This window comes from Aptenodytes patagonicus, chromosome 7, assembly GCF_965638725.1.
Source record: "Aptenodytes patagonicus chromosome 7, bAptPat1.pri.cur, whole genome shotgun sequence".
Taxonomy (NCBI): Eukaryota; Metazoa; Chordata; class Aves; order Sphenisciformes; family Spheniscidae; genus Aptenodytes; species Aptenodytes patagonicus.
The window spans coordinates 24,869,554-24,895,155 of NC_134955.1; the positions used below are offsets into that span (position 1 = coordinate 24,869,554).

The following is a 25,602-nucleotide window of genomic DNA, read 5'->3' on the forward strand; positions in this document are numbered from 1 at the left end:
GTTCTTTAATGTGTTGTTTCCTTTCCGTAAGGGCTTTCTGACCTTTGGTTGAATCAACTTTACAGTCCATATTTAAGATAAGGTTGAAACAGGTAAGGCTGAATATGCTCCTAAAAGGAAAAAAATCCACAACAATCTGCAAAAGCTTACTTACTCAAGAGAAGCCTTTCTCTGGGAGGAAGATGGGAAGCTATTTCCTACAGCTTTCCCCAGGTGAAGAGTATCCCCCCAACTCTGTCTCTCTTCTGATTGTTTCATGCATCTGTGCCTGTACATTTCCTGCATCCCTTCACTTTCTTCCTAGAGGATGGAAAATGCTGTTTGTTTTGCCCTTTCTCCCAAAGCTAATATTTGAGAAAGCTACAAGAGAAACAAAGGGTGTGTTGCACTATTTGGTCACATCTCGCACCATCTGGATGTGCTCTTACTGACCACAGACCTTGGCAGTGCTGTCACAGATGCGCAACAGGCACAAAACATGACATATCCATTAAGAACACCATAAAATCATGTATTTGTTTTGCTTGGAGATCATGACTTCTTGACCCTTCCATTTGAAATTCTCAAAGAGAAGCGTTGAATGCTTGAGAAACAGAAATGAAAAAAAGTCCAACCTCAGCAAAAAGAGCAACAGCAGTAATGGCCAGCATTCACACTGCTTTTTGTGTTTGTGTTTCCCAACACATTCTGCAAATGGGGAAACTGCTTCAGAAAGTCATATAAAGAACTTTTACATGGTGATTACATAGACCAGTGGCAAAACCAGAATTACTACAGAGACATTCATTTTCTCCCACTTTCAGATACTTAGAGTACTCTGAATTGCCTGGTGGAGGCAGGCAATTCCTTTTTCCCCTGTTTATACATAAGGAAACATATTTTCCTGTCATATAGCAGATTCTCCAGACTCCCTGAATTGTATCCATGGGGTCAACTCTTACCTCAGGGATAGCAGGGCCCTGTCCATGCTAGAACTTTTACCTTGGTGAAAGTTTTTTGTGTCTTACTTTCCTCCTCTGCCACTCATGCCAGTGGGCAGCTAGCTACCCAATGAGAAGTGCACTGCATCTCCACTGCATCTGCACTGCTTTCCAGAGCAGACCTGCTGAAAAGCATCAGAGCCACAAGACAGTGTATGTATATATCTATATATACATCTCTCTGTGTGTATATATATCTATATATACATCTCTACATGTGTGTGTGCATACAATAGAGGAAAGAATGGAATTTATGTTTGTTTTTAATCTTTTACATCTTGATTGATCTAGTTCTTCTAATAGGTTTGTTGTTTTTTTTTTTTTCATGGGCTTTTTACACAAACATTATCTGGATTCATGTATGTCCTGGAAACAAAATCACTGACTTTTCTTCTTGCCATTACTTGTGCCATTCCTTGGAAACACCTTGAGAAATGAAATGGAATAAAGAGAATTAATCTTATCAATTAAGATTGCAGAGAAACATGACTATTGGAAGTTTCTGTAAGGGATGGACAGAGAGCAGTTTGTATCTGAACAACAGACATATAGTGACGACTCATTTATTTTTGCATAACTTACCCTCCAAAGACAGGCTCTTAGCTATCAAACACTTTGCAGCTGCACTAAGATGTGATGGAAACTTGATGGAAACTTGAATGAAGATATAGAAAGCTAACCACAAGGAGGTGGTGGTATAGAAAGCTAAACTCAGGAGGAAGAGATATGATATTTATTACCCCATGATGAATATACTGTGGTTTATTTGCAATGTGTCTGATAGAGTTTGTATCTTAAGAGTAAATGTTCTTACAGAGAACTGCATTTGTCACAGAAGACTTGTCGCAAGAGAGCAGATATGGAAACTGAACATTTCTCGTACACTTCTGGTGCACCCTTAAAGTCAACGTTGTGACACTGTCACAGCGAAGCAATGTGAAGGATTTGGTTCTCAGCCCAACAATTCTTTTAGAACTTAAATAACATTTTAAAAGAATAAAATAATTTCCCCTACTGAACCATTATAGCAGCACATGTCAGATCACAACTTCAAAATTAAACTAGAGCAACAGACCACTACCAGTGGATTAGATGCCATCAATTTGCACAACTAAAATTTTGGCACCATTCTCAGTCATGTGCTTCCATAACCATGCTATCAGTACTTAACAGTCATTTTAAAAAACTCCCATAATTAACTGTGGCCAGCAGAAGGAAAATCCATTTAAAAACAGGCTGATCCAATCCTTCAGTGATGTTGACTGAATGCCAGTCTTGTGGCACCTCCATCAGCCATGCATGAAATATGATTGCAGAACTCTAAACCACCAATAGGTTTCAGAAATTTTAAATAAGAAAACAGCTTACTAAAAAAATCAGCTTCCTTTTTACTAAGGTTGTCAAAGAAACTTTAGAGGAGACAGAGTATTCTTCTCCTATTCAGAGATAACATCTTCCCCTGTTAAGATATACACAAGTCAGGCTGTTCTGCTGATTTTCTGCAGCCAAACCCCAATTGCCACAGAAGTTTGAGTTTATGGTGTTTTGCTGTTAAACCTTGAAACAAGCGCTGGACAGTCATGCTTTTCCACAATTCCAGTTAATAGCAATACTTCGTGTTTGTGTGGAGGAAAGATGCCTAATGACTCTATGGACTGACTCTCAGTTAGACACAAAGAGTGATACAACCAAATAATGCTACAAGGGTAGTGAATGAGAGCAGACCCTGCCATGAAGTTAGGGAGGATACATAGCAGTGCAATGCAGACTTAGATCCTACAACTGTGTATCATGGAGAAAACATATAATTAAAAAAGACTCAGTTTTTGAGAAAATACGTTGAGTGAAAACTGAAGGTACAGAAAAAAGCTGAAATTGTAAAGAGAGAAGAAAAACGGCTTCTGATCTGAAAAATAATAAAATCCATAGAAAATTTATTTGACCAGTGGAGAAAAAAGCATATCCAAAAACTAAAGAATCATGAAAAAAATTATAAGAAGGACTTATTTGGGCTTCCTACCCTTTTGTGACAGCAAATTAGAATGAAATTAAGAAAATAGTAAGTACATATAAATCTTGCACTTTCACAAACTTCATCATAGAGTCAAGTTTTCTACCATACCATTTCATTTCCTTAACTTACATTTGTTTGTAAAGGCAAGAAAAAGCAACTTAAAACAAAAAGCAAAAGCATACTAGCAAATTACCCGGTGTTTCACAAAGTATCTTTCATTTTTTCCAAAATTCTAGTACCAGTTGTATTAACCAGCCAAAACTGTTATCCCCACTTGAGGGGAGGAAGGGGGAGAAAAGGTACAAATAAGCCTCTTCTTAGTTCTTAATTAAAAATACTGTACTACTGAAAATAATCCCAGAGGATAGAAATGGAAAGTTCTACTAAATTAAACATTTCACTACTACCATCCTTGCCCATTCTATGCATTTTAGTGCTTCTTCCAGATTCATTTTAAGGGACCAATTTTAAAATCAGCAGAGGTTAATGTTAAAATGATATTTACAGGCAGAAATTGCCAGTTGGGTGCTCCCAGAATAAAAATTTATACTTTTTCTCTTGGGAAACTATTTTCTGCTTGTAAAGTATGAATAGGTTTTTTCAGAATTCCAACTTAAATCTCTTGCTACAGTAATCTCTTAGTGTCTTAGTATAATATCATAACATCCTAAATAGTCCTCTGAGGCTGGTTTGACCCATACAAGTGTAAAGACTGTTGCTTTTTTAACTTTTAAAATAATCCCTCAGACAGTTTCCAATGTGATTTATTTAGAATGCATTCATCTGTGTGTTCCAGCTGTACCAGGAAACAAAATGCACAAAACAAGAAGAAAAGGAGGGGAGGAAAGGAGAGAATAGTTTCTCACTCCTTTTCAACTTCCTTCTTCTTTGTAATATTTTTTTTTCTCTCCCTGTAATGCTTAGTTATCTTCGCAGGACTCTTCTCTCCCCATTACCACTGCATTTTATTTTATTCTTCCTTGCCTGGTTCAGCCCTTTATTATTTCATTGTTGTGTTAGGTGGGGCAAAGCTTCCCTTTCAGTACAGAATTGATTGCTTCCCCACAGGAGTGTCAGAAATCAGCAGGGAGTTGAAAAGACAAACAACCAGAGCTAATGTTTCTCCAGGTAGAAACAAGAGGTGACAGTATTTCCAACAATGATTACTCATATCCGTCCTGATGGAAACACTGCTGACATAAGCAATAGAATTTATAAAAAAAAAATTAGTGAAACAAAATAAGCTCTGTCATGGAAGTCTTAGCAAAAGCCATGGAACTTGTCAGTGCCTCTGCTTTATTCAGTTTGATAAGGCCTTGATGACTTTGCCAAGTCAAATAGAGAAACCATTCTTAACAAAAAAAAAAAAAAAAAAAAAAGTGAGAAACACTTTGTTTAGGCATTTGCTTTCTAGGAATCTGAGCACATTGTTATTTATTGTCTTTTTTTTAAGTGTAGTTTTATACAATCTGGAATCCTTTAAAGTATGAATATCCAAAGTCATTGATATTTTTTCTCCAACTCTTTAGATTTTGATCAAATACTTCAGCACAAAGAAAGGTATGTTCCAACAGGAAAAAAAAAAGACTATTTCAACCTGAAAGATAGCTAATTAACACATGGCAGATGATCAACAACCCTACTCTTATATACTATATTAAAAAACATATAAATGATTTATGAGAATGCCTTGCAGTATCAAATAGGAATTAGTTGTTTAGGAGTTAGTGGACTTCAAACACCTAGTACCCAGATCTGCAGAGGCTCTACTTAGTAACACAACACTGACCTGTCTTCTGTCCCATTGACCGCTGGAATTCAGTCCCAAGACAGGCTGAAGAGATGAGTGCCTCAGGAAGACAGTTTCAGAAAATGATAGTCGAAGAGCTAGACAGAAATGGCAAGCCAAGGAGGACAGGGAAAAGGAAGACCTGCTTGATATCATGTGGGTACTGTCAAAAACAGAACTCTGATTTCCACCTCCTTGCTCAGACAACTAACTGTCCTTCTGAGGAATTAAATGAGCAAATTAAATAAAATTGAATTACATGTTACAGAATTAAATTAGTCATAGGGGTTGCATTAATTCTGTGGTCCACTAACTCCAGTTCCATTTTACTAGATTTTCTCTCAGCTCATTTATTCCATCTTTCTCTTTTTTATACATTTCTTCTTTTATTCCTTTACTCTCACCTGTAGAATCACTTTTTAAATAATACACATATACAGACACGTGTGTGCATGCATAGCATTCCAAGATGTAGTTTCTCTTTTTTAATTTTTTTTCGGGGGGGGGGGGGGGGAATTTAGTTGCATTTAACTGAGCTACTGTGAAAGGAACAGAAGTACTTTTCAAGTCAACAGAATTTACAATTTTTTACTAAAATAAAATGCAATTGCCATTTATATTTTAAATTTGATGAAAATATAATCCATGCGAAACCATCTTCTTCAAACTAGGATATGAATCATATATTGCTATTGTAGTAGAGGATCAAAGAAATTAAGGAATCTTTCACTGCACAAGCCATTTCAAGTAGATTGAAAAAAGCCTCAGAAAGTATTAAACATGAACTTCCAATGAGTGGAGTTTGGATGACTTAGCAGAGAATTCACTTGCATGCTCTATCTGGGAAACTGTTCCAGAGCTGAAAGCCCAGATTACATCATACAAGTACTACAAGATTTAAGAAGAAAACAGAAAACTATGGATAGGGTAGCCAGAATCCTTGCACAAGCCAAATGATAGAAAAGTAACTCAAATTTTTGAGTTTACAAACTATGTTTTTAGAAAAGATGTAAAGATTATCTGGGATATATGACTCCCACTTCTTACTTTAATCATGACATCTTACTGTTACTTTCAAGTCCAATAATGTTCTGATTTCTTTTTTTTTTTTTTAACTAAGGTTTCCTAATTTTACACAAGATTTGGTTTTCAGAGTTCTCAAAAATGTCAGACTTTATTTTCCTCTTTCTTATTTTACAAAAGAGAGCCATAAAATCATCTGATGATGTCTTCATTTCAGTGTCTCCTCCTTATTCCAAAATTCCATACCTCACTGGAGTTACAGTATAGGAAAGATTTTCTGTTATGAAAGTCAATCAGGGTTCACTGATTCAGCCCTTTAGAGAACACTCTGATTAACAGACAGTCTAGGTGTAAGTTATAAACATACAAAAGCAAGGACTAAAACCAAGACAAATTAAACACAATTTTTTTTTAACAGATCTTGCCTAAGAAAATCATGACTTATTCTTACCGAAGCAAATAGCATGCAGTTATTGAAGTACAGATCTCATTTGTCTTAATAGAGTTCTTAATACTGAAAAAACTTTCCCAGACTCCTTCAAACCAGCATTAGCATTTTGTCAAAATATGACTTTGCCATTTGTGTAAAACTTACACTGTAGATCTGTGACTTTTTTATTTTTCAAGCTTTCAATTGTTTAGTGTGCAGTAAGCCTTAAAACCTACTTGTGATTAAATGTGATAAACAAAATAAAATAATTCTCTAATTTTTAGTCATACACTGCATGTCTGAAGCTGAGCTATTATACCCTGATTACTTCTACATCTATGCTTTTAAGCGGGGAGCAGCCAATGAAGTTGTTCCCAACCCAAAGCTCTTCTGCCCTGCTGTGCTCTTCCAGACGCAAACCACACACAACCACAGTGCTTCCATGGGGCACCACTACAGACTGAGGCTGCAGGGCCAACAGAAATTGCAGACTTACTGGGTAGGTTTCCCAGAATCTCCCCAAACCCATCCCCTGCTCATGAACCCTTGCTATTTCAGTAGTGATGGCTCTGGGTGTTAGTCTACTACAATACTAATATATAATACCACCTCCATAATAAAATGTCCACCACTACCTTCAGACTAACTGTTTATTGAATTTTAGATGCAAGTTTGAAATGAGACTTTTTTTGGCAATACCTGCACAAATGAGAAAAAGATGCATTAAATAGTTCTACTAAGAAAAACAAAAACCCAGATACTGAAGTCTAACTCTTCTTCTTATATCTTGAAGATAAGGATAAATTATTTCTTCATTTACTCCTTTTGGTATGAAATTGCAAAGGAGCTCCTCACATTTCCTAGACCTTCAACACCTGGACTTAGAAAAAAAGCGAAAATTTCAAAAAATGTTGTACTTAGCTCAAGTAAAAAATGGAATGTAAACTTTAGAGAAGGATGAATAGGTTGAAAAGGTTTTCCATTCTCCTTATTGAAAAGACTACAGTAATGGTCATATCTGACATATAAAAGCTTATAACAGCTGTTATGAAATATTTTCACAAGACTATGAAGCTAGTACAACTAAGTACAATATTAATTTAGTTATCTTTTCTCTAATGCTTGATCAACCTATAATGCCATCAGCGGGGACAGGGAATCTTGAAACCATTACATAGAATTTTTAATGCATTAGAATATTTTAGCAAAAAATATAATTACTGTAATAATTTTCATACATTTAGCCCTTTTCAAAATAAAATAAAATGTCCATCTTGTATGGTGAACTGAATGGAACTCACTTGCTTTGCTTTTCACATGTTATTTCTGCATATGGCAAGATTTGTAAGACTTGATGACAATTCCAGAAAGAAAATGGTTTGCATTTTGTATTGTACAGGACAGCAGTCAAACATCTTCAAACTCCATCAGATGAACTGAAGAATAATTCATCCTTTGTCATGAGCCCACTAGAAAGTGATAGCTCATAATCAAGATCACAATTTTTTTGCACAATTTTTTTATATTACTCGCCATCTACAATGTGGTCACCTGCAAGAGAAATTTCATTAGAGCTTTCTATCAGTTGTGCTCTGCCATATAGGAGACCCAGGCTTCATTCTTAACATTATAGTCTCTGGAGCAGTACCAGGCTGCATTGGCATGTGATTTGAGCACCAAAACAAGAGAGAACAGCACTCTTCTCACTTTATTGCAGAGCTTGGTTCTTAATTTAAAATGTGATGTTCTCTAACTCTAGTATTTGATTAATCTGCAAAATACTGGGTGTTTTATAGAAGTAGGAAGGAGTCAGAAATAATCTCTGTAGTTCCAAGAAGGATAGGGAAGATGCGGGGAAAATCATAACTAATACGGTTTCCATGTAATGTATATACTCACCCAACCAAACACACCAAAATGCTTTTTCTTTATGCTTATTATGAACAAGCAGGAATATCTGATTTTTTTGATTAGCCAATAAAACCAGATTAACATTCAGTAGGAATGTATATACTGTTTAAAACAGTCATTGTTTTAAATTTAATTTTGTATTACTCCAAAGAGGAATAAAGATTGTCACTGACCCAGTGTCCCACTTGGCAATAGCTATACCTTTTTTTCTCAAAGGCCTCCTATGCATAACCTTTAGGAGTTAGTACTACCTGTTTACAAAACCATGATGACCATAAGTGCTTTCACAAATACTGGTTAGAGAGTAGCCATAATTTTTTAACATAAACTGTTGATTACAGATGGCCTGGATTTATGTTTCCTGGAAAGATTTTTTTCAATTTTCAGATAAGCATTGGTCATGGACACAATGTTACCAGCCAGATGGGCAAAGTACAAATAGCAATGTGTAATTGTAGTGTTTTTGTACAGACTTTATCACAATGCTTAAAAGAAATCACCAATGAAACGTTCTAATGCACTTTGAAGAAATAGCCAAAGCTAGGAATCACAACTGCAACATTTTACATTCAGGTCCATCTTTGTCCTCTATTAAAATTCCCTTAGAGTAGATATTATTTTTCATGTAGTACATCAAAGGATAATGTCTTGCCAAATGTTTCTTTGAGACAGTTATAGAACTTTGGGTTTCATTCTGTATTATACTTATCAGACTCTTTGTAGGGTGTGATTCATCGTCACTTATCTCCACTGTGTCCTCTTTAAATCAGGCCTTCTTACTACAATATTCACTTGCAACCTTGAAAACTGTGCATCCAACAAGAGATATTTACCCCCTCAACCGAGCAGAAACTCCTTCTTAAATTTACAGAATAGAAGTATACTGTTCAGTAGGGTCTTCATCCTGCATGCTATTGCATACTAGAAAGCTCCAAAGAGATTTTGATAAGAACTAAGAACATTATTTACCTGGTACAGGACCCTGAAAACTCACAGTAAAGGTGGTTAAGGAATAAAATAGGTGAAAAGACATTCAGAGATTATATATATGATTCTTTTTCCTAATCTAAATGGTCTTAAAATGCTTCTATTCAGTTACCAATACTTAAAGTAGTTTAATTTGGCAGAAGTTCTACTTGGAAGAACACAGTGTCCTGAAGCTGTTTTTTTTTTTTATCCAGAGCCTTCCTTTTAGCTTTCAGAATGCAAGGTATACACCATTCCTATACCAATAAGCTAAATCCGGAGAACGTATATAAATAGAAAGGAAAAGGGTGTATATTTCCCATTGGTAAATGAGTCTGAGTTTAAATTAATGTAAACTTCTTACTCTATAGAGAATCTAATTGTCATGCGAATTACAGTAACCTATACTCTCCTCTGATTTGGCTGACTTTGTTCTTTCTATTTTTTTAAACCAAAATCCTCAGACTTCTTCCTGTGAGTTACTCTATTAACAGCATTTTGATTTTATTTTGCACATAGGGGTACAGCTCTGATTATAGGTATTATAGATAGCTAAACATATTTCATATTCATGTCTAGGAGTACCAGAACAACTGAATTGGAAACTACTACCTTTGATATAAAGATGAATTTTCTTATTGACAGTTATAAATAACAAAAAACAGAACAAACTTGTCAGCTTTGTCTAATAAATTCAGTGATAACTGAAACTCTTTGCAAAACTTTTCCTGGTATTGTGAAATACATCTTGTGATATAATAGAGATAATTGAAAACACCATTAGAAGGAATGATCTTAATCTTGTGTTAAAAGTCAAACACCCTTGTTTGCCAGTATGCTGCTTACCTAAACTAAAATGAAAACTATGCAATTCTTCAGTAATGATCCAAAATGGTTTAATTATTCTCTTTAAAGTGATTGTGTTTTGGACCATCACAGCGGAATATTGTAAGAATTTTAAAAGACTTTTGATGTTTAAAGCCACACTAAAAATGAGCTATATCCAAGTACAGAAAAAAACAATATTTTATTTATAATCTTAGTTTAGTGTTTGAACTACAAATTCTGGTTCTAGAATTGTTTAAAAGATCATGGGGTTTATAGGTTTTCACAAGTAAATTAATTTCTTGGGGTTTTTATGGTTTTTTTTTTACTTTTTCTTCCATTTTTTCACAGGATGATGCTTTTGGTAAATACAGAGAAAATCATTACATGGAAAAAAAAAAAAAGTTTTGCTTGTTTGTTTTTCTCACTTGTAAAGTTGCTGTTATTATTCCATCCTCTATTGAATAATTTCAAAAAGGGCATGAGAAAACAAAGGAAAAAAAGAGAAAAAGTGACAAAATAGACCGAATCTCACCACTAGAATTCACCATAAAAATTCCCAAAGTGTAACACAATTCTTACAAAATTTCCTAGACCAGTTCTTTTAGGGAATCAAGATATCCTATGAAAAATATGGCAAATGGGATCAGAGTAGGCTGGGGAGGAAAAAGGGAACGAGGAGGGTAAATAAGTGCAGCAAAAACAGGTTCTGAGGAATACACATAATTTTGTCTGCTTTAGATCACAATAGAATTTTTAATAAATAAATTTCTTTTTCTTTGTAAAGACACTTTTTTGAAACAGTAGATTTAGCCCAGTCATTTGTGTCATTTGTTTTATAAACCATCTTTTGTTGTCCCCACCCCCACCCCATAATGTCATAAATGTTTTAGATTTGAGTCTCTTGTACATTGTCTTTTGAGTTCATTCGGATCAATAACGGTTCATGCACTGAACTGTGTATTGAATTTATTGTGTTAACTGTTGTTGTGTGGTTGAAAGGAGACTTATAAGAGTTATAGTGATTTAGGTGCTCATGCTCTATTGCTGGCATGGGCAAGTGACTCTCTATGGGTGTGTCACCTGTAAGCTCATCATCCACATTAATGATCTCTACAGTCCGTGTTGGAGCATGATGGTTCTGCCGGTGATGCTGTTTCCTCATTTTGTAGAAAATTACCAGCATCACAGCAGCCATGAGAGTGATAGCCACAAAACAACCAATTATGATTTTGGTAGTCTTCATAACCTCATCTATTCCTGGGATCCCGTTGTTTGCGTCCGTCACAGGAATGGTGAACGTTTTTTCTGTTGATCTTGTGCTCTGTGGAGTGAGTGAGGTTGTCATGTTAGTGGTCTCCCAGTTGGTAACTGGTGTGGGCCCAACCTGCTCTGTGGTCTGTGCCTCATCCTGAGAAGGTTCCACAGTCTCTACTGTGACGGTTGAAAAGTACGTGTAACCAGGGTTATCCAGGGCAGTCACATTCAGTGTGGCAGAAGCTGTGGTATTCCCAACAGAGTTACTCACCATGCATGTATACAAACCCGTGTCTTGCACAGTTACCTTTGTAAAATTTAATGTGCCATCACTGAGCACAGCAATCCGAACTCTGTATGCCCCATGCGTCATAACAGATCCATTTGGAGTAATCCAAGATACAGAGGTCAGGGAGGTTGATGCCCGGCATTTCATCTCTGCAGCCATGCCTTCTGTGACATTGAGGTCTGCTGGTGGCTCCACTATGACTGGAGCATAACACGTGAAGTAATTCAGGTCTAGCTCACCAATGTACCTTCCTTTTAAACTGGGAGGTGTGTGGCAACGGGCGCAGCATGCAGTATTGGAGGGTGCCTTGTCTTTAATCCACCAGCTGAGCCAAAGGATATCACAGTTGCAGTTCCAAGGATTGTGATGCAAGTGGATCCTTTCTAGGCGGAGTGGTGTGAACAGGTCATGAGGCAGTAGTGTTAGATTGTTGTGTGCCAAATTGATCTCTACAAGTGACTGAAGGTTATCAAAAGCATTCCTTTCTATCACTTGAATCTGGGACTGTATCATCCACAATTTCTGAAGATGCATTAACCCTTGGAAAGAACCTGGCCGGATGGCAGTCAGGTGATTCCCAGAAAGATCTAACTCATCCAGTTTTACAAGTGGGGTGAGGTTAGGAATCTCTCGAAGATTGCACATGGCAAGGTTCAAATACCTCAAATTGGACAGACCTTCAAAGGCACCTTCTGAGATGTATGAAAGCCTTTTCAATTCCCCCAAATCCAACCTCCGGAGAGAAGGGATTCTGTTAAAAGCATAAGAAGGAATGCTCTCAATGGGGTTGTTTCTCAACCACAGTTCCTTCAGTTTTGACAGGTATACAAAAGCCCCATTTGGGATAGTGGTCAGACGATTGTCAAAGAGTTCCAAAGTGTTGAGATTGGCCAGACCATTGAAAGCCCCTATTTCAATTGTTCTGATGTGATTCCTGCTGAGCTGCAGGATTTCTAGGTGCCTCAGATGCTTGAAGCTATTAACTTTAATGATTTGGATCTGGTTCTCATGGAGATTGAGTAACCGGGTGTTTGTGGAGATGCCGTCTGGAACGTCTCTCAGATTTTTCCGTACACAAATCACTTTACTGAACTGGTTGCTGCAGGAGCAGACAGAAGGGCAAGTTTGAGCCCTCACTAGACCAGCCACCACAAGAAGCTGAAGAGCCAACAGCACCACAAGCAGGGGGTCAAATAGGGCCCTGTTAAACCTAGGACCTATCATTATCTGCTGTGGATGTAAGGTCATCTTGTTCAACATTCATAATTTATTTGGTGTTGGTCCTTCTGGAGTTTGAATAGCCTGAAAGAAAGAAAGAAGGGAGAAGGAGAACATTAAATTAATCTCAAATATTTAAGTATGCTCTCTAAACAAAGACTTCTCAAGTCCTTTCAGTCAACTCTACCAATTTCATGAAACTTTGTAGCAAGAATAGCTATAGAAATTCTAATATTTTGTTTCCTGTACAGCTATGTATGTCAGCTGTAATTGGCAACGAGATAAGAAAAAGCCAGACACTAGCTTTTCCTGCTCATTCCAATGTATAACGCATGTAGCTGGATTGCAGATAACAAGTTCAACCACAGTGGATAGTTAAAAGAAATGTTCTAACTCAGGGGGAGAGTTGAAAGAAGTGACAAGGGCCTCAAAAGGCAAAAATGAGTAAGATAGGAATCATCAGAATATTCAAGATGTTAACCTTCCTGACACATTATAAGACAAGACAACGGATAATATGAAGAGCAAGTGGAGACTCCTGTTTTGCATGGGTGAAAATCTTTGTCTATACAAACGTGGTTCCTGCATTGGAGTTTAACTAGAAGTAAAGCCTTTAATACTGAATGTAGCAGTCATGCAAATGTCAGGGCAAGGTCTTGCCTATTTCAAGTTAAAAAAATAAAATACAAAGGAAACATGCTGAGCATCAATTCTTCCCTACCGTTTAACAGCATCATCCAATTTCATGATATTTCCTCCTCAATTCTTTGGTTTGGCACCAGCAGCAGAGAAACACTCATTAGTAAATGTGTGCTGAACACAGAAATAAGAATAGCCATTTAAATGCTGAAAAATACTTCTGTAACTTCAGGGTTGGCAGTTTCTTTGACACCTCTAAAAAAATCCTACAGCTTTTACTGTAAGGGGAAAAAAGACCTTTACACTACAAATGATCATTACCATTTTAAGAATTTCAGTACTGATTCATTTGTGGTAGTTCTTAAAGCCCCCAGCCCTCAGTTCATTTGCAATCTGCTGCTCAGCGCAAGGTCCCTCTGCTGTAGATATTAATGAAATTTCCTATAAATCAGCCAAAAGTGAAGTCTTATAAATTACAGCAAGCTTAAAGCATATTTATAACCTAGAGAACCCAGATGCATAATACATGTATTCAGTAAAACAAAATACTATAAGGCAATGGTTTTCCACTCCAGGCTCCGAATTTTTTCATTTTGTGTAAAAAAAAGCTATCTTTCTTTAAAAAAAAATACAGGAAAAAATATATTAACTTGCATCTCACAGCAATTAATTTAATGAAAGACTTTTTTTCTAATTATATATTCAGACAATGTGTTTTTGAGAATTCATTTCTGCATTTTTTAAAAACTTGTTATAATGGTTTAGAGCTAGCAAGGTTCTCATCTCACTTTTAATAATTTACTGCAGAGAAAGCCAATATAATGGTTAAAAGCCTGTGAATGGGAATTGGAAAGTCTGGGCTGTATCTGTTTGTTTGATCTGCTCTGTAAGTGCTATTTATAAAACATCATTCTTGTTATGAAAGATTCATGAAACTAATGTGTTTTGCAACCTTGAGCAAGTCACTCAACTTCTCTCTCTGTGGCTTACATTTCTGTCATATGACTCTGGAGAACCCTGTGGCTGTAATGCTAGATGTTACTGCTCCCACCTCTCATCCCTTCCTTCTGCCAACAACTGTACTTCTGAACATCAGCTTCATGCGTTTAGGATAATGTACTAGACTAGATGAGGGGTGGCTGCTGTACACACCTTCCTTTTCACTGCAGGCTTACAAGGTCACTTATCTCTTCAGAAGTGCTGAACACAATATATGGAGAAACACTCTCAAACTAATCACTAAAATTCAAGTTCCCTTACATCAAAAATCCAACTGTAGTAAAACTATCTGCAAAAAGGGGGTGAAAAGGGCCTGGTTCCCATCTTTCTTACACTGTCATGAAGAAGAATCTGCCCGTTGTGGTCAAAAGAATTATATCAATGAGTGCAATATCAATTTCAGGTTCCTTAGTTAAGATCTGCAACCCATGAATTTTGCTGTTGAATAGTAATTAACCATCTTCTGTGATAGTTAATGTGATTGTATTAGCATTTTTGTTTGTCACTAGTTGTTTTTTTTTTATTCAGTAGATTTGTCTTTTCTTTCCTTTCTCATTTTTTAAATTCTTCTAAAACTTATCCCCTAAGGACTTGGATTGAGTAATGAATTCCATTAACAAGTAATAAAACAGATACAGAAACACACCAAACCAATTATTTTACCATTGCACTGGTGCAATGTTATTGTCTTCACTGGAACTGAGATGAGAACTCAGCCCACTACGTCCAGCTTCAGAGCTGCCAGTTATCCTTGTATGGCTGGTGTGGCACCGGGAGCACATATGGCTTGTAGAGATACAGGAATCTTCTGTGTTCTTCTCAGACCCATTCACTATTAAAGGCCAGCTTTGCAAGATGCCATATGGTTTCTCTACCTTTCTTTTTGCTACTTTCTACTCTTATTCCTGTATCCTGGATACCCTGAAGGACCAGGAAAACTATGGAATTTGTAGAACAAGAAAGTATAGGAAAAATAAGAAAGGTCATGAGAGAGCAAGCGCCCTCAACACCAGCCAGTGTATGCACAAACTCCCTTCAGTTGCTTCTTTGCCAGCCTCCATAAATCTGATGATGCCAAACCATGCTGCAAGTACTCCAAGGCACTTCCCTCCTGTTCCGACTTCTTGCAGCTGATGGTATCTCCCACCATTCCCTTCACCTACTTCTTTACCCAGCAAGTCTTCCCTTTACCTCACTACACATATGCTCCACGGGTCAAAAAAAAGATAAAAACATTTTACTTGAATACAGTACTTCATTATAACAAATAAATTATCCAGTTATGAGACTGACTAGCAAAAATTGTTCAACCCAAACCAAAATGTTTCTATGTCTCAGTTGCAAGAAGATTTTTAAAAGAAATTCTTTTGTTTTATCTTCTTCAAATAAGTTCCCTATATTCCTCCCATTTTTGGTTATTGACTCAAACAATGTATCAGTCATATAGAACTGCTGTTTCTTTGTGCTGAAGGCCAAAATTGCCCCTGGCTTTTATGTTTACCTTTTTCCCCAGTCCTGTGCTAGGGACATCTCAATCAAACATATGCTTCAGAACTACAACCTATCAAAGACCTTCAGGAAATTCTGCAACCCTCAGATTACTGCAAAATTCAAATCTGTGTATAGTTCAGATTCAAACTTGGTCACTGACTACTTGTTAGCTGCTCTGAGTGTATAATTTTGAAGACAGGATCACCATTTTGTGAGATGTGGATGGAAAGTTCTAGGTACGTTTCCATATGTGTTGGTGTGTTTGATTTTTCTGTGTCTAAGCTGTATCTTGTTTAATATATAAGTATGGAAGATCTATATTGCCAGGGATGTCAAGGGCAACAAGAAAAGATTCTGTAGGTATGTCAGGGATAAAAGGAAGATGAGGGAAAATGTGGGCCCTCTCCGGAACGAAACAGGAGACGTGGTTACCCAGAATACGGAGAAGGCGGAGGTACTCAATGACTTTTTTACCTCGGTCTTCACTGGCAAGTGCTCAAGCCTCACCACTCAAGCCACAGAAGGCAAAGGCGGGGACTGGGAGAATGAAGGGCCACCCACCATGGGAAAACATCAGGTTCGAGACCATCTCAGGCACCTGAAGGTGCACAAGTCCGTGGGACCCGATGAGATCCATCCGTGGGTCCTGAAGGAACCGGCGGACGAAGTTGCTAAGCCACTATCCATTGTATTTGAGAAGTCGTGGCAGTCCGGTGAAGTTCCCACTGACTGGAAAAGGGGAAACATAACCCCCATTTTTAAAAAGAGAAAAAAGGAAGACCCGGGGAACTACAGGCCAGTCAGTCCCACCTCTGTGCTTGGGAAGATCATGGAACAGATCCTCCTGGAAGCTATGCTAAGGCACATGGAGGACAGGGAGGTGAGTCGAGACAGCCAGCATGGCTTTACGAAGGGCAAGTCCTGCCTGACTAACCTAGTGGCCTTCTATGATGGAGTGACTACATCAGTGGACATGGGAAGGGCTACAGATGTCGTCTATCTGGACCTCTGTAAGACCTTTGACACGGTCCCCCACAACATCGTTCTCTCTAAACTGGAGAGGTATGGATTTGATGGGTGGACTGTCCGGTGGGTGAGGAATTGGTTAGATGGTCACATCCAGAGGGTAGTGGTCAACAGCTCAATGTCCAGATGGAGACTGGTGATGAGTGGCATCCCTCAGGGGTCCATATTGGGACCAGTACTGTTTAATAACTTCATCAATGACATAGACAGTGGGATCGAGTGCACCCTCAGCAAGTTTGCAGATGACACCAAGCTGAGTGGTGTGGTTGACATGCCAGAGGGACAGGATGCCATCCAGAGGGACCTGGACAAGCTCAGGAAGTGGGCCTGTGTGAACCTCATGAGTGAAGGCCAAGTGCAAGGTCCTGCACGTGGTTCAGGGCAACCCCCAGTGTCAATACAGGCTGGGGAATGAAGGGATTGAGAGCAGCCCTGCCAAGAAGGACTTGGGGGTACTGGTGGATGAAAAGCTGGACATGAGCCAGCAATGTGCGCTCGCAGCCCAGAAGGCCAATCGTATCCTGGGCTGCATCCAAAGAAGCGTGGCCAGCAGGTCGAGGGAGGGAATTCTGCCCCTCTGCTCTGCTCTGGTGAGACCCCACCTGGAGTACTGCGTCCAGCTCTGGAGGCCTCAGCATAAGAAAGACACGGACCTGTTGGAGCGGGTCCAGAGGAGGGTCACAAAAATGATCAGGGGGATGGAACACCTCTCCTATGAAGAAAGGCTGAGAGAGTTGGCGTTGTTCAACTTAGAGAAGAGAAGGCTTTGGGGAGACCTCATTGCAGCCTATCAGTACTTAAAGGGGGCTTATAAAGAAGATGGGGACAAACTTTTTAGCAGGGCCTGTTGAGACAGGACAAGGGGGAATGGCTTTAAACTAAAGGGGGGTAGATTTAGACTAGATATAAGGAAGGAATTTTTTACACTGAGGGTGGTGAGACACTGGAACAGGTTTCCCAGAGAGGTGGTGGATGCCCCATCCCTGGAAACATTCCAGGTCAGGTTGGACGTGGCTCTGAGCAACCTGATCTAGTTGAAGATGTCCCTGCCCATGGCGGGGGGCTTGGACTAGATGACCTTTAAAGGTCCCTTCCCACCCAAACTATTCTATGATTCTGTGATTCCTCTGGAATGTTTTCTGGGAGGCAGTGAGAGCAAATCTTAGGTTTTGTAGCCACCATTTGATTTAACTTTGGATTTATTTACATTACTAAAATTTTTTCCCTCTTCTTTGGTAATACAGGAAGCAAAATGCAGTATTTAGCATAAGACCACACTAACTGGTCTTGGTGCTGCTAAAGTACAGGGGAGCTGATGATTCAAAGAAGCCACCATGACCAGCAGCAAATATGCTAGGCAATGCTTTGCAAGTCCTCACTTCCAACCGGTGAGCTTTGCATGAGGCTAACATACTGCAGTGAGATTCTTAGTGGCAGTAGGAATGTATTAAAAAGGTCCTTTCTTTTATACTGGTGGTTTTCCACAGATCAGAGCTTAAGTATTCAGGAAGTCTTGGTGCAGTCATTTCACATCAGGGTAGTTTTAAATAATAAATACCTTGGAAACACCCTGGAAAAAAATTAGCCAGCACAAAAACACAGTGGAAAATTCATTTAAAGCCTTGAAGAATGTTATGGAAATATTTTAATGGGCTTTACATAAAGACCCATCTGGAACTCTGTACAAGAGTAATTTGCTATTCAATATCTCTGTTATGCTAGAGACACATGAAGGTTTAGCTTTATAAATCCACACACGGAACACAGATCATCAACCAGCTTCTTTAGTCTTTGTTGACAACTCTTTATCTTCTAAGTGATTTTTTTTTTCCTTCACTTTTCTAGTACCGAAATATCAACTCTATGGTCAATTCAATAACACTAGTGCCCTCTGCTGTATAGATTTAAAATGTAGTTTAAAATGCTAAGAATTTCCTTACTGCACAGTCAGTTCCTCAGACACCATACAACTATTAAAGGTGTTTCCAAACATGACTTTAAGTATGTCTGTGGCATTGCTCTAATTACCAAAGCATATATCATCTGTCATTTTAGTACAGTAATGTATATTCTCTTTATGGCCGTGGAGACATACATATATATATATGGAGAGTTATTTGTTTTGTTTTCTATTTCCACAAAACTCAAAATTTTTTTTTCAAATTGACGTTTGATATGCATGTTCTCCTCTCTATAGCTTATCTGATACTTAGTCTTAGAGTACTACACATTTTCCTTTGAGTGAAAAGTATTGCCCTCTTAAGATCCAATGCAGAAGATGAAGCAAGGAATGACAAAGCTAATCTACCTCTGCAGATATGCACAGTGCAGCTTTCCTTAGGGACAGCCTGAAGGATGCAGTAGTTATGCTATTGGAAGGTAACTTTGCCAAATGTGTATGTGGAGATGTCTTTCTTATGGGCATTGTAATGGAACCCACAATTTGTTTTTCTATTTTTTTGTAATTAGGTCTTGGGCCTGATGTGCTTTGATCTCTCTTTGTTATTTTACCAGGAGAAAGTGACTATACTCACTCTGCTCTCTGAAGGATTTTCCTGTAATGGTGGGCTTTGAGTACAAAAGAGAACTTCTACACCATTCCCAAAGATCTGCCTAATGAGGTATGGCAGGTGGCAAAGATATTTTCCCAAGGTCCAGTGACCCTTAGCTGGATCACTGTCAGTTTAGTTGCTGTTGGCAACTGATACTTAGCTTTCTGTCCAGTCTGTGGGTCTATGAATAACTGTCTTAGCAGTGGAGCAGTGCAGTTCAAGGGCCAATATATGGTTCATGATACAGTATGATCTAACACATTTTGGTTGGTGCTGTACCTCTGCCATTAAAAAATGAGATGTGATGCTATATGTGATGCTATATGTGATGCTATATGCTATATGGTGCTATATGATGCTATATATGCATTGAAAATATAGACAATTTATCAGACATCAGGTGATTAAACTATCACAGTAAAATTAAATGATCAGAAGTACATCACAGTTAAATCTCAACTAAAGCACAGTTAAATTATCACAAATTATCACAAAGTTAAATTATCACAACTATCCCTCAGCCATGTGCCAGAAAATTTCAGGATGAGGATCATTCAGATCACTTTTTACAACTTTTTTCAAGTTGACAAATATGTGGATGCATTCAGAAAATTCACCTTTGCTTCACTTTATATAGCACAGTTATGTATGCTGTACATCACATCTTTTTAAAGAGGTTTTTGAGAGAAAAACCCTTTGCAAAGATACCTGCATTTTTTAGTAAACAATCCACTCTACAGTTGCAAATTAAATGGCAGATTTCCAAACATATGAAGAGGAGCTAGGTACGTCAAGCAGCTAATTATGCTGGGAAGTCTCTTCCGGTAGTATCAGCACTGGAGAATTGAAAATAGTTTCTGTATGGAACAGAGCATGGAGTACAGCAATAAAAATAGGTCTAAATCCCAGGATGCAGAAGTGACTCTTGAATCTCTTTTCAGGAACTCTAAATGCTTTCAGGGCCTGAGACTGATCCCCTTTTGGCAGCAATGCCAGCAGAGGAAGCCAAGGGAATTTCATTGTAGATACCAGGAGACAAGCACACAATCTGTTTTAGCTCCACAAAATACTGAAACACATGAGGGTAAACCCATGTCCCAGAACAGAGACTGAACTGTGGGCAGGGAGCTCCACTGGGGTCAGAAATCCTCTACCAACATCTGCTCTGCAAATGCTCCTGCAGCCTCAGATGTGTGTCCCCATATGGCTGTGAAGGGTTGGGCTGATGGAACCACATTGCTAGGGAATCACTCACCATACCCTCCTGCTCCCCTCCCTGCCTTTTCTATCCTGAAATTCCTTTCCACCTGGCTGAACCCCAGAGTACTAGAGCTTTCAGTTCAAGAGAAGTACAAACACTTTGCATGCTGTTCCCTGCTCATATAACGTACAATAACACCATTCTTTTTCTCCATTGAATGTCTTTGCCACCAACAAAGGAACACATGCTATGTTCTTAATAGAGCGTTAAAATAATCATCATGCAAAATCAGTAAACTGGGTTACAGTAGATCTCATATCTTTCTCTTCCTAATCTTATTTTTTATTTTTCTCATGGATTGGCTCCTGTCTGAGGTGTTTGGGTTTTTTTTAAGCAGATTGTTTTACAGTAAAAATCCATCACTGCAACTATATAGCTGTGTATCTTTTCCTCCATTCTTAAAAATCAGTTTTCCCTTTCCACTGCTATAGGTCTTTAAAAGTCTCAACAACAGTTTAGGGAGCCATTGCAATAATGCTTAAAAACCTGGGAGGTTTCAAAGCCCAGCAGCTTTTATCTATTTGGTTTTTATTTTATTTTTAAATACAGTGGAGGCCAAAGAGGACTAGATAGGCAGCCCTGCAATGCAAACTGATTACTCATGAGACCATATAAATCAAACATTCACAATGTAAATTATTCTCCTCTTTACATGTTTCACTGTTTCGCTCTGGGACATAGTCGGGATTTTCTATGGCTCCCTGAAACGTGTAAGTGCAAGAGGCAGAGTGGATATTGCTGTACCACAGATACTTCCCGGTTCTCTTCTGCAAGCCTTTTAAGACTCAGCTGAATCACTAAGACGCTGACCTGAAAGACCTAAATGTGATTGGACGCATTCAATCCTCCTGAATCACCATTGATTTCAGGGGAGGTCAATCAAGGATGAGTTTGATCCAGTCTGCCTTTTTCTTCTTTCCTTTCATTTTGTTATACAGAAAACAGTTTTATTTCACACCCCTCATTTTCCAGCATGATTTCATGTTTCCTCTCTCATGTCTTCCTAAGGTTTAAAATTTCCTCCTTAAGTTCAGGTAACAGAAATTAACATGAAATAGACATTTTAGAAATGAGAATTTTAGTGCACATTGGTCCAGGCAAAAATATTTGCATTTTAGCTGGAAATCAAGAGATTTCACAGTGTTTTAAACTAAATCAGTCTTGTATGTCCCTTTATTTATAAATATCCTTTTACTCCCAAGCATCATTTGCACTTTGTATCCTCAGTACAACTCATAACATTTGCTAATTTTATAGGAAAATCATAGGAAACATCAGACAATATGTAATGGATATTTCTTTAGGACATACTTAGTTTTATTAAGAGGAATTGTTTGGTTTCTTTATTGACCTTTCCCTGAATGTTACCCAAAGGGTGAAGAGGACAAAACAGTCCTAATCTCTCTGTTCAGACAGCTCACAGTGGTATGAATAGGAGCAATCTATGAACTATTCACGATGAACTGACTTAAATTCTTTCATAAAAGCCACCACAACACAGCTTGGTACTAGTCCACCCAGAAACATTCTAGAAATTTAATTGGAATTAACTTTTGAAGTGGGTTAATTATATTGCATTAAATCTTTGTGTGGACACTCTTATTTAGAATTTAATTTGAGGTAAATTGAATCAAGGCCACTGTAATTTTAATTAAGAGTGTCCATAAAAGAATGTAATGTAGTTTAGCTAGTCCCTTTTCAAAGTTAATTTGGATTCATTTTCTTGAGACCCCATGTAGACTTGAGGAACTTTTGTTCTGTATTGGCTTGGGCTCAATTCAAACAAATTACGTAAAGGTAAAAAAGTTTTCTACTTCATCACTGACTCCTTGGGTTATTCAAGTCCCATTTTGCTCTTCTCACTTCACTAATTCAGCTGAAAAAACACAGTTTCTCTGAACCTTCTTTGTTTGTTTCATCTTCTATATTTTTCTGAAAAGATATTTATGTAGGGGGAAACAGGCAACTGTACAGCAGAAATTTTACAATAGCCCTGATAACAAAATTCTCTTAATTACAACAGCATGTCACTACATCTCATGTGCCAACCACAAGGTAAGGGGAAGTCATACAAGCACCTTCAGGATTTCACTGTCTTATGACAGAAATACCTCAGTGAGCAATAATTAAACCGCAGTATATCTATAACTATTGAAAGGATGCTTTCTTAATCCCTTTTTGATTTATTATCAAAGCAAAATCACAGATCCCCATTCAGAAGGCATCTGTGAACCACAACAAAATTAGTATTAAAAAAACCCTTAATAAAAAATTGTATGATGTTCTAAAGCACTGCTCCAAAACAATGCAATTTTCACTCCTGTCACACTGGGGTCATTATTTTGAAACACTGTAGTATTTCTTTGTTTTTAGCAGACTAGTAGTGATTTAAGACAACATCTATTTAAAGGTACTACAGTGATACTTCATTTCAAACAAACTAGTTTTGGTCTGGTAGAATATTAGCAATTTTTTTACATGGAATCATTAAATTATATAAATTAACATCCTTTTCAACAACATACTACAGGATTTCAAACTAGCAGGCAAAAATCAGAAGGTTAAGTATATGAAATATTAAAATGTTGTGTCTTTTAAAAGCTGCAAAGGCAAAAAAGTGCAAGGCTGACAGAATCCAAGATGTTAGCCCAATTCTTTCCAAAATTTTCTCCCTACTCACAAACTATAAAAACAAATGTAGGAAATGTCAGATCAGAACACCACATAGTCTAAGAATGAATATACAAATGTAGCCAGTACAATGAAGAGCAACAAAAAAAAAATTGGCAATTAGCATATATACTTGCCCTTAAGAAAGTTTCATCCCAATCTTAAAAAATTGGAGTCTAGTTTTTAAAGCCCAAAACATCTTTTCCTAAATTAAAATATGTGCATTTGTGTTAATGCTGAATATTCTTGTTACACATACAAATCATCCTTTGAGCCTTGCTGAGCTCTTGACCTCAGTAGATAATATAAACTAGAAGACAGAAATATTTTAGTTTGATAAACATAGAATGCAGCTGTGGATCAGTAGTATTTTCTATACGTTGGCAACAGAGATGCTCTGGTAAAATTTGAAGTAATTTAGAAAGATTTTAAGAATATTTTGAGATTAGCAAATCAGAGGATTGTCCATTTCAGTGGCATAAAAAATCGAGTTTGTGCCTTAACAGGTGCAGTTTTTCCAAATGCATTTTGTAATATGTAAAACAGAGGAGACTGAGGGATGAAAGGGAATTATATTAAAGCAGCCAGGCAAAATCTGCACCAATGTTTTTTAGGGTATGAATTAAAATAGGTACCTGCCTAAATGCTTCTATGCCATAATGTTGTGTCAAGAAAGGTGTTTTCCTTTTTTAAGGTCTGAATTATTTGATGTTGAGTTGGAGAAGTGCTTGATAGGTATTTCATAACCTTGGTAACTATAGGCTGTATTGCTAGTATGCATTATTCTAAAATACCTTCTGGGAGAAACGTACCCAGCTAATAACACACTAAAGCACCGGCATCCATTTTGCATCATTGCATTTGTAGTGGCTAACTGAGTCCAAATTACTCCCTCATTCTGTTAATAAACAAAGAGACAAAGAGAAAAAGAGACATGAGATAAAAAGTTAAGGCTGCAAATAGCCTCGAGTCTGGCAAAAGATGGTTAAACATCTTGTCCTTGGTAACTATGGAAACCCCTTAAGGTAAGAGTGGAACACAGGCATTTTGTGGTCTGCAATTTACAAGCTGTTTATTTAATTATGAAGGAACATGAAACTGTTAGGGGCAATGCAATTATCATACTGTGATAGTGTTTTGAGAGAAAAAATAGGTACAGAGAAATATAAGAAGTTAATTTTTTAGAAAATTACTTGTTTTAGAACTTCTATGAAGCTGCAGCACGTTGTTTTTTACTGAGATTTGTGATTTATTTTTCTTTGAAAAGGGTGTGAGGAGCCAAAATTAGTAATACGACATTTTGCCATAATATCCCTCAGTAGATTCATAGTAATTATGTCCATTCTATGCCTCATGAACAAAACCAAGGTCAGGATGTATTTCAATTAAACCCTAGGTGTTACCAAAGTGCAGCACAGCCAGAATAGCAAGCACATTATTACCAGATCTATCACTGCTGGGCAACGAATAGGTCACAGGTGCTCTTGCATACGGTATTTGTACACCTTTAAATATTACAAGTGGGAAAATGTTTCAATTCAATTTAGGAGGCAGCTAGTGAAATAAAATTAAGAGTGAAACTATGTGATGACTCAGGGGGACTATAACAACTACTTACAAGTATTTTCCTGGATCTGAACAACAAACTTTGACCTAATACTTCTGTTGTTGGGAGTTGCATGAATGTAGGGGCTCCAGGGCCCTTTGCATACAATGGGAGTTTTGGCAACAATCGATTCTTTATTAGATTGCCTTAATAAGACATCAAACATAAACACATCCTCGCAAGGCCTCTGAAAAGGAGATAGGTAATATTATTCTAGTTTATAGCTGAAGAAACTGAGGCAATAATGGATTAAATCTTTTGGCAAAATTTAGCATGTGTCTACATGATACTTTGCAAACATGAGCTTCAACTCCATGCTGACTAGATGCAATGCATGTTGCTCCAAATGATAGCCATGTAGCAACTGTTAGCTTGTTGCTGACCTCAGGCTAATATGCCTCACAGCACTGCTTCAGCCTGGCCCTAAGAGCACAAAGACGTAGTCTGAGTCTGAGCAGAGCACGGATGAATCTTGCTCACAGCAGTCCACAAGAGTCCAAGTGGATATGTTATAATGAAAGGTGTCAGCAGCAGAGGCAGGACAGGGACCCAGAACTCCTCAATCACTTTTCCACCAGAATGTGGACTTTATGTATGTACTAGGGGGTGTGATCATCAAATTGTCTTCTAACCGACATTCCATGACATTTAAAACT

The 25,602-nt window shown here is 37.7% G+C and overlaps 1 protein-coding gene across 9 annotated transcripts in view; it reads right to left on the bottom strand.

Moving 5' to 3' along the window:
* Nucleotides 1-10,674: 10,674 nt before the first annotated feature.
* LRRC4C (leucine rich repeat containing 4C) overlaps nt 10,675-25,602 on the bottom strand; it is a 603,191-nt gene continuing 588,263 nt past the window's right edge. For all 9 annotated transcript variants that reach the window (XM_076344391.1, XM_076344392.1, XM_076344390.1 and 6 more), the window contains one exon: nt 10,675-12,786. In XM_076344391.1, the coding sequence (XP_076200506.1) occupies nt 10,828-12,744 (1,917 nt within the window). In that variant the 5' untranslated portion in view covers nt 12,745-12,786 and the 3' untranslated portion in view covers nt 10,675-10,827. The remainder of the gene's footprint in view (nt 12,787-25,602) is intronic.